General features: G+C 31.8%; 1 protein-coding gene across 2 annotated transcripts in view; it reads left to right on the top strand.

Annotated features, from left to right (window-relative positions):
- The window catches only part of LOC129226011 (fasciclin-2-like), a 131,218-nt gene that overhangs the window by 48,580 nt on the left and 65,947 nt on the right, over nucleotides 1-16,691 (top strand). Inside the window, exon 2 of one of the 2 annotated variants that reach the window (XM_054860589.1) lies at nucleotides 15,068-15,230. The exons of the other annotated variant lie outside the window; for it this stretch is intronic. Coding sequence (XP_054716564.1) covers nucleotides 15,068-15,230 — 163 coding nt within the window. The remainder of the gene's footprint in view (nucleotides 1-15,067; nucleotides 15,231-16,691) is intronic. 2 annotated transcript variants of the gene reach the window in all.

Raw genomic sequence — 16,691 nt, 5'->3', positions numbered from 1 at the left:
TATGTTATAAGTGTAGAGGTTTAATTTGAGGAGATCTAAAGAGAAGTGTTATTTTGTTAATTTTAGTTTAAAGTAAGGTTAAATGATCTACTCAGTATTCGATTAATTTACATCTGGAGTTTATTAATATCACTATGAAGAACTGTGTACTGGTTTGAAAAAGAAGTGAACTTGCTCAAAATTTGAAAAATACATATTTCGTAATTAAAAACTATGGCATGTTAGCTATCTGTTATGTTTCTAAAGACTGCCGTTCAACGTCGCAAAATTTTACGTGTGTTGCGCTGAAAAGCCAAAGTTTTCATTTATCTAATCTAATTTCGATGTTAAAATGCCAATGAGAGTATAGGACATATATTGATTTATTAGGAACATATTAAAATATCAGGAACGCATTATTGCCAAAATTGCTTTATACTCCTTAAATAGAAGGGGGCCGAGTTTCGAATACCTAACTATCCTGTCTGTGCTCCACCTGTTAAAAAAGTGGGCTTTAACTGCGCCGCAGACGGTGCAGATGATTCAAAGGTAGCTCTTATCCTTATGATTAGTTAAAAAACAAATTACAGTTTCAAAAAGCAATATCCAGCTAGTCTTCATCTTTTGATTTCCTTTTTACTGAATTATCAAAATGATCTTTTGAGAGCAAGATAAATCAAATTTTAAAATATTCAAATGATTAAGTACAAAAAACGACACTCGGAACTACGTAGCCAAACCCAGCAGTGTCTAAAACAACATAATAAATATCTAAACACGTGTTAATATATAAAAAAAGCGGTCAACAAAGAGATTATTAAATTTTTCATAAAAATAGCTAAAAGATTGACATGATGGACTTACGCATGCATTCTTCAGGAATTTTTATATCGTCTTTTTTTTTATTTGTTTGTTTTGAAATGGTACAAATATCGAAAACAAACCCCGAAAAAGTATTCCCGAAGAGAAAAGTAATTTTTTTTAATATTAAGTTCATACAGTGCCTTGTTCTAGAGTGCAGGTATGATTGCGGCTTTGGACTTTCTAAATTCGCAAAGAAAATCAGCGTCACAGTAACATTAAACAAAACACATAAACAAATAAATCTGACTTAATATTAATGCAATACGTAAATTCTCAACTGAAATTACATAAATATGATTATATTGATCTTTTACTGTCATTGAGAAAAAGGTTAAATAACTTCATTTAAAATTTTATTTGAAGCCTAAAAGTAGTCCATGCTTTAAACAACAATCAAAAAAGAGAAAGAGATTAAGCGTCTAGTGAAAATTTTTCTGAAAAATGGAAATTTAATTGGTAGAGTTTTTTGAAATCATCTTTTTCAATCAATTTTTCAATTTTTCTACATTTTTTCCTGATTAAACAAAAAGAAATTATTTCAGAAAGTGAACTTTTTTCTTATTATTATTTTTTTTCTTCTCGAAACAATAAAGTTACTCACTGAATAAATTTAATAAATATCGTTAAAAAGTGATTAACTACAAATCATTCTTTTTCTTGTTTTAATTAAATTGAGAGGAGCGAAATTGAGCTATTCATATTAAAATTAAATCTGAGAAAACTGAAATTAGATTTCTTTACGAAAACTTATGACACATTAAGATTTTTTTTTCATATGAAATAGGACTTTCGTGAAGGAAAAATGTTTAAAAAAGAATAAAGAAAGGAAAGGAGACTAGTTTTGAAGGACAAGAAATTAAAAATGTCCTTTTCTGAAGGTTTTTCAATGCTAATTTATTACTCTATCAAAAATCTTTAGGATCATTTTTAAAAACAATCGCCTAGTTGAAAACTAGGTAAAAATTTTATTGAAAGCTATTTAAAACAGTAGTTGTTTAGAACACTCGTTGCCATAAAGCATAAGAAACATTCTGCTAGATGAAGATAAGGAGAAAATTGTCCAAAAAAGGGAACGATACCATATTTTGGCAAGCCGAAAAAAGTAAGATAATGAAATTTCAAACTACTTTCATTTTAAAATAGGTCTTGGGCTAACAGCATGTCATGAGCTAAGTTTAAAAAAATTAACAAACTTAAAATATATATATATATATATATATATATATATATATATATATATATAGATATAATTATTTTTCTTTAAGTTAAAATTTGCGCAGTTCTGACTTTTTTTTGTCGCTCTTTTTACAAAACCCTTAATTAAATTGAAACTATGTCAACATATACCACTCTCATTCTAGCCACCTGAATCTTTTTGCCAATATTTTAACAAAATTCTCAATTCCTAAAAACTATGTTAAGATGAACTATACCACTCTCGTTCTAGCTACGGCATATGAAATTGATTACAATTCTTGCATGAATACGTTTTGCAACGAACGATTAGAAAAACTATGTCGGTTTAAATTAGTCAAGATTACAGATTTGTTCCGACGTTCATATAGTGCTCAGAGATGGTTTGTCATCATAGATGTTCTCGTGCTTTCATCAATATCATCGCTACTAGTTGCCGGAGGTGAGTTTAAGAGACAAGAACAATGTTAAACACAATCGAGTCTGAAATTTGAGTTTGAGTCACTTTGTGACGACAAAAGCGAGTTTCCGAAAAAGGGTAACTACGGTCGTTTCCATCTTTTTTTACTCTGAGTAATTTTTGAAGGCTAAACGGGCCAACAATCATACAATATTTGCGTTTAGATCATCTAGCTAGTGATAATCCCCATCCTCCCCCACGCTTAAGCGTTTTCTTTCCCCCCCTTTTTTAAAATTATGTTCAGTGGCATTTTCGAGCTTTTCTGGGCTTAGTTTTCTTAACAAATGAGTGAAAGAAAATACAAAAAAAAAAAAAAATAGTAAAGTTTCTTTTTTAGTTTGTAAGCTTTCCCCGTATCGGACAAAATCTGCTGCGGGCCCTAGGTAGGACACCAGGTTACCATATGTAGATGGTACAGTGTTTATTGGATTTTAGGGCACATCTGATTGATAAAATTTTTTATGACGGTCTCTATTAGCGCAATTATTAAGAACTACCGTAAAACCTCTTCTAACAGACATCCCTAAAATGTAAACACCTCTTTCATTCCGACAGTTTTAAATTTTTTCAACATTGAGGCATTAAGCATTATGTATTAGAAACTCATCTCGTGCGGACACTCTCAAATGCGGCCCAAAATACTGACTGTATTTTGAAAATCATCAACATTATTTTTTTTTTTTTTTTTTTTGCGGAGAAATAATTTTAGAAATAAAAAAACAACTTTCGAGAATAAAAAATAAACATTGGAAAGTTTGTTACATTTGAAAAGCTGATGAAAACCACTTAATGTATCAAACTCTGCAGGACGAAACTTCGTTTTTGACCGACAAAAAGCTGCTCTGGTAAGACATTTTTCAAAGACGCTTAACAATTTTTTTTCAGAGCCAGCATAGATGGCCCGAAACTAAAACTTGTAACCAACCAGAAAGCAACCATATCCCAGTGCTTTAAATGTTTGAATTTAAATCATTTACCAGTTGACTGGTATTCACGCTAAAGATCCAGAAGAAAACCAGTGAACCAGTATTATGTTAGATTGGTTTGTGACTTAGGATGAAACGTTTACTTGAGAAAAGAGTTATGCTGTTGTTTTTTTGATGGAAAATACGATTTTACATTTGAAAAACATTCATTAACAAAAAAAAAAAAAAAGAGGGACCATCTTTTTTGAGCAAACACACAGGCAAAATTTCAACCTAAGGCTGATGAAATTAAGCATGCAAAATTCATAACAGACAGCTACATTTAGAGCATGTAATCAATTTGACGTAAAACTCTAACTGAAAACGAATTGCTCAAAAATCTTGATGTTTTTGATGCGATCAGCTGGGAAAGTTCACTACCTAAAGTTTGGATGTAGCTTAATTTAGCCTAATGTTAAATAAATGCATTGAATATTAATAGGTCTTAATTAATATTTAAAATGTTTACAAGAACTTTATCCATTTTGTGACAAAAAACATTATTTTTAACTGCCAGCAAAATGCTGCAATTTTAGTGTCATTTTTTTTTAAATTGCTTGCATTATTATATAATGCTTTGAACTTCATGCAGTCAATTTTCAATAACTCGAAGCCCCGAAGGACCGGCTAAAACGTTCGAGTTATTGGTAGTTCAAGTTTTTGGAAGTTTCTACAATAGTCTCCAGAGTTTGGGACCCAATGAAAACTTCGACGAAAAGGAATATTCTAGTGATAACCTTCGAGTTATCGAGATCCGACAGTATATAACTTTTTTTTTGACCGCTTGTTTTAATATTAATATTTTCAAAGTTCTTTCATATAGGTGGAGCTAAAAGCAATAAAAATATTGGACCATTTCTCTTTTCTCCATGTTCAAGTATCAAAAAGCTAAAAAAATTTTGAAAAATTCATAATATCGTTTTTAAGCGCAAAATGAGAAGAACCGGTATTGATTGAGTAAAGCATTACACTGGATTTCAAACTTCTTCAGTACTGAAGATTATTTTTCTTTTATTAAATATTATTCATGCGACATTTCTGTTTTTATGATTAAACGTATTAAAATAGGAAACGAATGCTCGTCACAACCTGAAACAGCATAATTTATTAAAGAAACACTTTTTCATTTTCTGCTTTAATGACAGCATTTATCTGGGATAGCAAAAATCTCATAATATCGAAATAAGACGCATAGATAAGGGAAAAACTTATTCTTGTTTGATTCATCCCCTGACGCGCAATCACTAAATGTTTAATATTTTTCGATATGAAGAAATTAATATCAAGTGAAAAGATAAAATTTGTTCGAGTTTGTTTCAGAAGGCATAAAGGTACGAACGGTTTTAGTTTTTATATTTTTCAATCACCATTCCTATAAATTAAAAAGAAAAGTTTAACGTAACGTACGGAACATCGATTGAAAAATAATATGCATTTTTCTTCGTCTGGAATTTAATCAAACGTCGGCGGAAAATTAATGTTGTAACGAGGAAAAAAAATAGATTTTTCATTAGTAAAAAGGGAAGTTTTTTTCATTCAATTTTTTGTCCAAGTTACAAGAAAAAGTTATCTTTGAAAGCTTGATGTATTTCATTTTCATTTACTGGTTCAGTCTGAAATACTTTGAAAGGGAAAAAAATGCGTTAAAAAATAAAAGTGAAACTTGTGACTTATAAATTTGATGTAGTAAGAAGGTTTGACTTCGTTTTATTATAAATTACTTTTTCTGTAAACTTTAAATTTTTTGAGGCTGCTGAAGGTAGTTTCTTTTCATTTGATGAAACGCCCACAAAGATAAGTTGTGTAATCAACTGTGTAAAAAGTTTCTATACCATAAAATATGCTCACTAAGCAATCATAATCGCTGAAAAAAAATAGCATAAATTTTTTTGATTAAAAAACATAATATTTTCGTTTTGAAACTCTGAAATGGAAGACGGATAGCTATGAAATAGTTAAATAAAAAATTGAAAGCAATATTAGTAATTTGATATATGAGTTATGGAGGAGAAAAGGAATGTACAAAGTTGAAATCCTCCTAGGTAGACTTTCACTGATTTGTTTTCTAAATCATGCTGTATAAAGCAGCCCTCACTACTACTGGTACAATACCTTACCCCTTAACATTTGTACTAGTTATATCCAAATTTTTAAATTTGGTAATTACAGTCAACCCTCGTTTATTGCGGTTAATTCGTTCCAGACTTTACCGCGATAACTGAATTTCCGCGAAATAGGATTCTGTATTTATAAACCGTATATTTTCCTAATTGGAGCGCATAAAACTTACTTAAGCAATGTAAATAGGTTTTTAACATAGGTAGAGCTCCCTAGACATGAAACGTAGCCACCATTACATTTGCATTACTTAAAAAATTGCACAAAATATGAGAAAATGAGATATGTTAGACGTAATAGATATCGGATTGTTAGCTATTGGGAAATAAACTACACACACACATGCAGTTCGTGCGCACTACTATTGATCTATGAAAATAGATCAACTTGTTCGATGATGAATTAATTGCCAGTTAGTGACCGTATGTGCCTCCGTTTTTCCTCTACATTTATCCTCATTTAAGGTATGCGTATATAACTGAAAAATCTAGTACATTGTTGAACATCACTTACAATTACATATGTAATAATGCAGTGATTTATACTTTTCAGTTAGTGTTTAACAATTAAAATGAGGTAGCGATTCTCAACTCTTTCTTCGACGATTTTATACCTCCACTCCCGCAACTAGTACAACTACAGTCCTCATAAGAGCTTACCTTACTTAAAAGACATACTTTGTTATTCTTATGTTGGAAACAGTTTAAGCGAGCGTATAAAAAAAGCTAATTACTATATTTGAAGTCGAAGCGCGAAGTAGCGAGGGACGACTGTATACCGCTTTGCTTCTCAGTGCTTCATATGTTTTGCAGATTTTTTAAAGAATCAGGGCGAGTTGATTTCACTTTTGTACGCATATGCAGCTCCCTTAACACAAAATAACTCTTTAATTTCCCAATGTTGCAAATGTGCGTTTTATTTACACGTTTTACTTTGAAATTTAGAAATTGAAACAGTAAAATAGCGATAACCCGATAGTTTTTTGACCAATAAAGCATTTATCCTCGTGAGATAACTTAAATACAAATAAAGGTTGAAAATTGCACACAGAGAAGTTACCATTGCTAAGACGCATCTGGTTTGCAAAAAGCTAACTTTTAAATAAATAATAATAACAATAATAATAATAAAAACAGCTGGTGGATGAACAGGCATCTGACGAAAGCTTCTGGAAAAACAAAATATTTGAGCTTTAGTTAACGAAAGTATGTTGAAAATTTAATTTTTGAAAAGTTTTTGCATTTCAAACCAATTAAATAGATTTCCTGAGTTCTTGTTTTCTCTTTTTTCGCAGTATGATAGTCAGTTTTCATAAGAAATATGAGTATCGGTAAAAAAAGATGGATAGAGATGAAATTTGCAATATTTTTAAAATTAAAGAAACTGCATCTGGAAATACCTTATTGAAGCCGTCCTTTCGAACCACACACCGGTAAATTTGTTACTTTCTCATCACTTTCGCTTGTCCCCCCCCCCTTTTTTATCCGCAATTCTTTCCATCTAATAGCTAAACATTTTTTTTCTCGATTTTTTTGAATATTCCTGCATTTCAAGAAAATTTTCCCTTTGCCTCCTCTACCAACAAAATCAGAAGAGGCGTAAGATCAGGTGGCAAATCAGCCATATCCTGTGAAAAAGAACAGCAAAATAAAAAAAAGAGAGCCCCGGATTGTGGTTCAGAGGCTTGCGCGCGGCAGAACTCATTACACTTCCTCTAACCCCTGCTCCAGGTCTCCATAACAGCAAGCCAAGCGTTGTTCTAAAGGAACGTGAGAAGCCTCGTCAAGAGCTCCTTTCCCTACGCTTTAATCGATGGGGTGTTTACAGAGAAATGAAAGCCAATTCATATAAAAAGTGAACAAAACGCCCTGAGGGGGCTAATGGTAGCTAAGGAATTTTTACACCACACACCCTCTCAGAATAGCAAATGAGCGAAAGTGCAAAAACAGGGAAAGTTTTGCCACTGGCAGAATTTCTGTGCTTCGCTGAATTTTAAAGTGAGATGCAATTCCTTTATGGATTTCTTTTCTAAATTTCTTTTTTATCCGCGGAGTTCTGTTTATTTCTTTTCTGACTAGTTTGGGAAAGTTTTGTTCAGAAGTGCTGGGGGTTCGGCGCGCAATCAGTAATGACATTTAAAGTGCCTCCCACAAGAAGTACAGATCAATACTAACGTCGAGTAAAGAAATGTAATACCATGGAAATCAGCATAAGTTTGATTCGATCTGGCTGTAATCAAAAAGTAAAACATATTCCGACGAACATTTCTTTAAAATGAAGAAGTCTATGCAAATCAATGTACTGAAGTTTTATGCGATTAATTGCGAATATTTTTATAAATGTAGCTGTTTTCAATTGAAAATACTGCAGTTTGATCAGTAACGACGTTTTCTATATCAGGTCTTTTTTTTCGGATACAATATGTTAAAAATGCTACTGTTGTTGACTTGTGCCAGCTTGACTGGCAATTTAGGATGCGTTGCTTCACTTTTTAACAGTACCGTAATTTGGTGTAAAGTTCGACTTCCACTGTACACACGTGCAATAAGGATTCGTTTATGGGGTAGGCAACCATTCACAGCACAAGAACACATTTACACAAAGGAAGGACAAGGACCGTAGAGAGAAGACCGTAGAGAAAGTCCATCAATGACGGAGCCGGAAATTGAGCCCGAGACCTCCCATCGCAGTCAGACTTTTCTGATCATTATAGACGGCGGTCGATTGATGTGCAAAATAAATAAATAAATAAACAATTAAATCTATTAATCGAACTTTTCATTACATATTTTGCAGCAAAAAGCAAAAGCATTATGCTCCAGACGCAACGATCTATGCAATTCTTGTGCTCATTTCAGAACATACTCACAATTCTAGCTATTTTTGTATACATTTTTTTTATTTAAGTCCTATGCATATGTGTGTGTGTGTTAGTTTCAATTTGGAGTGTGAAATATTTTTTTTAATGATTAATTTTCGTGTACGATATTTTTAAAGACCGCATACTCACATATACCTCTTGCTTCCAAATAAGTAACTTACATCTTTTTTGCTACCAAATGGATAGCATATAAGCTTACAACTTAGCAATAAGGAAAACGTTCTTTTTTTAAACATTTATAAAAAGCTGCGTGATGATGATGATGATGATGATGTCGTGCCTATGATAATGTGCAATTATATGGCTCCGAAGCTGTCGTAGACAACTTTTGCAACTTTGGCAGCCTTATCTGTATAGAGTAGGTTCACTGGGTCTTCTAAGTCGATGTTGAAAAGTCTGGCCTGGATTGCTGGATAGCTGAAGATGTGTTGACGAGACAGTGGGATGTCATCTGGGCAATGAGGACAAAAGTGGTGTAACTACGCTGTCCGTCCGCAGAAATCATCATCTTTAAGTGATTTGTCCTAAGTCTGGTTACAGTCGTCGATATGGCTCTGTCACAGTTCATAATCCGGAATGGAGTTTCTTTTCGCTTGTTGACCGATTAGTCTTCGGCCAGAAACAGCGTTGGCGTCAACGAGGGTTAGGTGAATTTTCGTGTAAGTGTTGGATGGCTGAGGAGAATTACGGGATGCCTCTTGCGAGCTCATCGGCATTCTCGTTACCAAAAATATTTACATGAGCTGGTATACATTGTAAAATGCAGGATCTTTGGGCAGCAATGAACTCCAACTACACATGCAAACTCGTCATAATCAAAAGCGCTCTAGAGATTTAAAAAGTTGCGTAAAGCCAATAATTAAATGATAAATATATAAAATTAAGGTAACTAATCAAAAGAGCAATCAATCATTTAACTTTATTTTACCAAATCATAATTATTATCAACGAAACATTTTTCTACTGCCTCAACAACTGTTGGAGTAGATGTGACTTTTTTCAGTAGTATTTTTGTACTTTTCTCTTGTTTTTTCTTTCTTGTTGTTTTTCCTCTTATTTCTGCTTTCCTTTTTTGTAGACATTTTTCCCAGATTAAAATTTCTGCCTCCATTATTCAGTGTTACAAAACTTACGATGAATAAGATCCTTCTCCCATTTAAAAAAAAAATTCAGTATTTATTTGTATTTATTCTTAATATTAGATATTTTCATTAACTGCAAATAGCCATCGGCTTAAAAATAACTTCGCTAGAAATTTGGAGCAATTATATGTATCAGCATCTTATATAAATTATTTTCAATATAAAAACAGGTGAAAGCAAGACATAAAAAAAATCTATTGAAGATTTAGCAATTAAAAATAACTCTTTAACAATAGATCTGAATTTCTTCTTATTATTTCTCCTAAAGTTTTTTTTTTTTTTAAATAGATCATCTGCTCCAACCAAATTGAGAATACAACACTCCCTCTTTTAATGTGACGTGACATTAATGATTTAAGAGTTTCTCTTAATTTATAATACTTTATTACTTAAATATGTTTGAAATGAAGCTTCTAGTTTTGGAGGGGGTCATTATCAGATAGGGAAGGGTCAAAGCGCAACTTTATGCTCAAGCAGGAGGTTTGGGGTGCTTCTTTTTTTGAAATATAGGTCCCCAAAATGCAGTTTAGGCTGTATTTGTTGCTTTATGAGGGGATCATAACCCACATGACACCCCCCTCCCCATGGATCCGCGCCTGTACTATATCGGAGTAAATTTCTTTCCGGTTGTAGCACATACGAGTTGCCAAAGTACTTGAGCAACAGAAAAATTTAGTAACAAATTGTTGATAAATGCTTGTCGCTTTCTATTTTCTTGAGAATTTTTTCCACTTAACTATAGCTGTTTTTTTAGAAACACTTGACTAAACTTCTAGCTTTTTACTTTCGCTTTGTTTTACTTATTTAACTTGAAGGATATTAAAATTGGAATTTTATGAAACACGATTAAGTTTTTATTTTCATAAAAGATAAAACTACACATTTTAGATGCGTGCACACATTTAAATAATTAATATTACGTCAACAATCAAATCTATGTTGAAACTTCGATAAATCTACATTAACTATTAGAACTTAAAGCAGGTTATTACACTATTCATTGCATGCATTGTAGAAAATAGATACAAGCAAAAAATGAAATTTTTTCTTCACATTCTTGACAAAAATATTTCTGACCTTTTTTCTTTTTGGTGTCTAATGGAGCGTCAAGAATTTCAAACCTACCCTTACACTGAAATTGTGGAAGCTACTATTACATCGTATATATCTTGGGAAAATGTATGGCAACTCCCCGGTCAGTTCCACCATCAAGCGCAAATAAAATAGCAAAAGTAATTTTAATCCAAGAAGTTCAAATAATGATAGCTTTGCGATGCTTTTTATCATTAAAAGCTATAAAATTTGCTTCTGAACCATTAACCAAGTTAGCCGCTCCCTAGAGAAGATTACATTTACGGCTCTTGGAGATTTTCCAGCATATAAATGGTGAATTCTTTTTCTTCGGATTGTGCGATTTAACATTCCTTTCAACAAAGCTGTTTAATTTTCTTCTTTATGTCTCTGTAGTAGTAAAATTAACATGAAAGAAAAATACGTTTTTTAAAATTTTCATTTTATGTTGGAATATAATAAAGGCATATATAATGGTAAGCTCGTAAATTCTTCACATCACTAACATTTTGATTAACGTTCAAAAGCTCAGATTATAGAACATCTAGAAACACTTGCAATATTATTTTTCTTGTTTTGCATTATTAATTTTATATCAAAACAATACAAATCCTAACATGTTAAATAGTTATAAAACAATTTAAGGGATACATACTTTTATATAGTAACATAGGGTATCCAGCCCTGCCCAGTAAAACACCCTAGTAACTCTATTTCATAGTTTGAGCACCATAGACCACCTTTGTCGGCTTTTTCAAGAGCATTTGGGTACAAAAAAATTTTTACGCATATACAAGCATTTTAAGCGAATATTTTGAGGTATTTGCAGCTTTAGATCAAAGTAAAAGAATGGGGGGGGGGGGGGGTTTAACGCAGTTTAAAACGTGTTACTTTTTTTTCCTAAATGTTAATTTTCCTTGAATAAAATTGATTCTGATTTTTCATTTTGCTGCTCATATTATGATTTGCATTAACTTAGTTATTTTTTAACAAATTTTTCTTATTACAACAAGTTTGTGACTTTACCCCAAGTGGGGCATTTAACCTAATGGAGTGGGGCAAATCACCTAACTTTCGAGGATAATATGCCCCAAAAGTGCAATTTTGGTTTTTTTGACAAAAAATATTTAGTTCGTTGTTTTTGGTCCTGATAGCTTTTTCACAGTATCTGAATGAACATTAAGAGTGGCAGGAGGAATTATATTTTTCTTTTGTTAACGTTTTTTTTAAAAAGTTTCTACTTAGATCGAGCGTGATACCCCGAAAAACTCTATACATGTATGGAGTACATTAGGGTGGAGCGAAAAAAAGAAAGATTTTTTTTTTGTGAGTTATTATAACGCGGAAAAGTTGCGATTGATGAAGACTTAATATAAAAAAAATATTAAAAAAAAAGAAATTGAAGAATATCTGCCGATCGCGCATCAAGGAAAATTTAATGTAAATTTAATGTTTTTTATGGTATTTTTTAATAATTTTGTGTCATTTTCTTTAATGCTTTAAGACGAAAATGTTGAGATTGGTGAAGCCTTGAGAAAATAAAAAAAAATGTTGAAATCTAATAATGCCTCTAATTTAGGAACAAGCCTAAAAAATCTAAAAAATTTAGAATTTTAGCTTTTATTAGAGATTTTAAAAAATGGTCTATTTTTTCGTTTTTTTTCCAGTAATAAAGGGAGAACTCTTTTAAAAAGCACAACATTACACAAAAATATTAAATTTTTTCTTGCTTTTGAAGGTATTTTCTAACAATGAAGAAGTCCTATTCTTTACAGTCATTTTAAGATAATAGAAGGTTATAAAATATTTAGCAACATTTTAACCATCCAGTTCACAAGTCTTATTGTTTTAAGTGTGACTTGTTCATTCTAATTAATCAGAATTTTTTGGAAAACTCGGATATACTTTATTTGGATTTCAATGTTGTTATTATGTAGCCATCTCTTGATTTTAATTCTCAAACTTTAAGTGCAGCCTCCGTCACTAGCTTCATGAAGCTTTCGACGGCTTGCATAACGGCAGGGGAACAATTTTACATTCAAGTCTGTTGTAGTACTTGTTTTGATAAAATATTTACTATCTTCGTTAGTAACTTTTCGAAAAAAAAGTGGCGGTGATAACTTTGTCGTGCTTCAAGCAAGAATCTGTGTGTAATCAGTGGCTTCGAAATTTAGGGATGGAATAACAAAGTTTCTGATAAGATAAATAAATACCTTTATGCTGAACAGTAAAGTAAGACAAAAACAACGTTAGAAGAAGCACAAATTTGTAAATTACAGCAGACACGTGATTCGGCGTTACAGGGAACGCCTTTTTCAATGCAAAAAATAATGAGCTTATGGATGAAAAGGACTTTTCATCCATAAGCTCATTATTTTTTGCATTGAAAAAGGCGTTCCCTGTAACGCCGAAACACGTGTCTGCTGTAATTTACAAATCTGTGCTTCTTCTAACCTTGTTTTTGTCTTACTTTAAAGTTTCTGATGTTTTTGCCTTCAGAAACAGAGTCACTGGTTTTTAAAACCTTTTAAAAACTCTAGTTCTCAAATGTACCTCTTTTCATCAAAAAACATGGCCATCAATTAGTTTTCAGGATGCACGAAGAGAGAACTTCTTTCAATGACAGGGTTAAACAACTATTTTCAGCTTCTTAGGAAAATATTCACAGGTTTAAATTGTTTTGGAAACATTCTTTATTTCAACCAGAGTGGCACGTAATATTTCAGGATAAAAGTAACAACGTCTTTTAACGCATCTGATGGGATTGTTATATTTACGCAAAGTCTGGATTCCATTTGCACAAGTGAGCCATCTGGAATGTGAGAGTGGGCCGGGGTTTGAGGTATGACCAATCATTTGGACAATTGCGACTATTTATTTGCTTGAGACATATCCAAACGATACTTTTGATCCTTACTCAAGCATTTTCTGTTTACTTCTATAGTTGTACAGTCAATTACTGGAAAATCTATTACCGGCAGTTTTTCCCAACCTTTGAGACGTTCTCTTATTGGTCTAAAAAAGAAACTTGAACTGGTTGTTTCACCATTCAAATGCTGAAAAAGTTACGAAAAGACAATTTGATGAAATGAAATAAACAAATTGCCCACTGCAATGGTCGCCCGACATAAATTTCGAATTGAAGAATCACGCTAATTTTCCACCTTGCATAAATTTTAGTACCATCATAACCTATTATGTCAAATAAATTGTCTAGTGAAATTCGTTGTTCGTTTAGATATGAAACAATGATATTGACTATATACGTCTTTGGCTGATCCGGAGTTTGGAGAAGATACGTGGCTCAAAGTTTGCAAATTTAAAGCAAGAGATGATCACATAAGAGCAACATTGGAATCCAAATAAATTATGTCCGAGTTTTCCAAAAAATCTGATTAATTGGAATCAACACGTCACACTTAAAACAAAAAGACTTGTGTACTGGATGGTAGACATTTTGTTAAATATTTTATAACCTATTATCTGAAAATGGCTAATTACTGTAAAGAATGAGACTTCTGCTGCATGGTTAGAAGATACCTTCCAAATCAAGAAATAAATTAATGTTCTTGTGAAATGTAGTGCTTTTTTAAAGAGTTTTCCCTATAGTATTGAAAAAAAAAACGAAAATAAAAGGAATGGACGGGGCTTTTTTTATTTTTAATCTCAAAGAAAAGCCGAAATTCATATTTTTTGCGATTTTTCAGGCTTGTTCCTGAATAAGAAGGTATTATTTGATTTCAACATTCTTTTTAATTTCTCAAGGATTCACCAATCGCAACACTTCCGATTTAGAGCAGAAAAAAAAACATTGACGCAAAATTTTCAAAAAAAAAAAAAAAAATCGTGAAAAAACATAAAATTTTCCATTTTTCATCATTTTTTGGCTCGTTGCGCAATCGGATAATATTATCCGATTTCAAAAAAAAAAATATTTTTTCAGTCTTCACCAATTACAACTTTTCCGTGCTATGGCAACTCGCATAAATTAGCTGAAAAGGGGCAAATTCTAATGCATGTAGATTGAATGGGAGGAAGTCCCAATAATCTTTCAACTTTTCCTAGACTGCCACTTAATGTAGGAAATTCAAGTAAGTTGGTCAGAAGGCATGGCGTCTGTCTGTCTGTTAGTCATTCCTGCTTTTCATCCCTTTTTTAATAAAATGAAAGGATAATTTACTTTTTGATAACATAACTGTTTTTATTAAATTAGCTGTTTTCAGTTTTTTTCGAAATTTACTTGTATTCTAAATTTCACCAAACTTTGAATTTGTAGAAACATTCTCATTCAATATCAAACTTTCGTGAAGTATATGCAATGGATTCTTTCATGTGTGAGAATTTTTACATGTACCGATGACAAGTCTCATGCATTATTCATTGTTTGTTTCAGGGGCGAATCACAAATATCTCCGCCTGGAGCCCCCGGGCCGCTTCCATGCCTTCTTCACGGGAGACAGTTTTTTCATCACGTGCATGGCAGGCGCAAGGAGTGGTGCCACGCGATTGACTTGGCAATCACCAGCAGGGAAAGACATCACCCTCAGCACAGGAAGGTAAATTTTTTGGCAGGGAATCAGTTTACTGTGTTGATATCGTCGGCACCATGCTAAACTAACGAATGTTAACATCTTCACTTTTCATGACAGCCAAAACACTGAATATAATTTTTTTTTTCACTCAGGCTTTTAAGGGGAGTCAGTACCCCTCTATGCCGTCAGTGTTTATTTGCACAGATTCATGTACCTTTTTCTGAAAATCTATTAAAGATACAATTATGGAATTTTTTCTGTACCTTAAAAGTACTCTTTTCTCTATACTGAATAAAAAATTTTACAAAAAGAAAGCTTAGTTTTTTTTCTTTTTTTTTTCAATTCTAATGTGTAAGTCAATGCATTTATTTTCAAAAAATGCCATTTTGCAACACGAAATCAGCTCTATAAAAAAGAATTTTTCGATTAAGAGAAAAAATTAATTTTAGTATATACAATTAGATGTATGGAATAGGTGGTAAAAATTTCAAAGCCTAACACAATTTAGTTTCTGAGAAAAAGGAACATTTAGTTTTAAAAATAGCATTTCGAGATATTTTGCAATTTAAAGAGGAAAATCATATCTTATCGAAACAGGTTTACATTTTTTAAAGCTTACTTTAGCTTACTTCTAATATGAGCACGATCAAGAAGTTTGTATCATTAAAAAGATATTGAAATGGAGTTTCAAAACATATAAAAATCAAAAAATTGAATTTTTGAAAGTATTTAGGGCACTGACTCTTTCAATGTTCAAATTTTTATAGATGACCTTAAGAGTAAAAAAAAACTATCGTTTTTAGTATTATTAACGGTTAGCCCTTTTTGAGTACTACAGCAAACATCGAATTTGAAAAACGCTATTTTTTCATTCTATATATAGTTTTTCATGGCTTTTTCAGCTGTGGCACACAATATTTTCTTAGTGTTTATAATCTACGAGCACGTCAACAACAACATTATGAACTATAATAAATACTCTGCTTAACAGTATCAAATTAAAGAAAAAAAACTACATGTCTGTTTAAACGGTTAACTCCAGTTTAGGAAAAAATCTAGTGAGAAATAGTCTCGTTATTAACTACAAAAGCAAACATCTCGAAGATCAAATAATTAGATTTATATCTTCCCTGAGGGTTATTATTGGTTATAAAAAAAATTTAACGTAAACAAATGTGAATCTACTGTAGGCACAGATGCTTGCTCTATAAATATGGCACTTAAGGTTAATATAATCTTTTCAATTCAATAGTCGAAGAATCATCTAAGCAAAACAAATAAGAAAATAAAGCATTGTTTTCATTTCTTAATCAATATTTAAATATCAGAAAGATATTTTTTATAAAAGAAGTTCCTTTGAAATAATAGAAATTCCATGCATTTATGCTACATGAGACTTATTTGGATTTTAAGATACTGCGCAAAAAAAGTACATCCTTCTTCAGTTTTTTTTTTTCGAAATTTACTGCTTCACTTATTTTAATG

This window comes from Uloborus diversus, chromosome 1 (genome assembly GCF_026930045.1).
Source record: "Uloborus diversus isolate 005 chromosome 1, Udiv.v.3.1, whole genome shotgun sequence".
NCBI lineage: Eukaryota > Metazoa > Arthropoda > Arachnida > Araneae > Uloboridae > Uloborus > Uloborus diversus.
The sequence above is the reverse complement of the archived record's forward strand: the minus strand, read 5'-3'. Positions and strand labels throughout refer to the sequence as shown.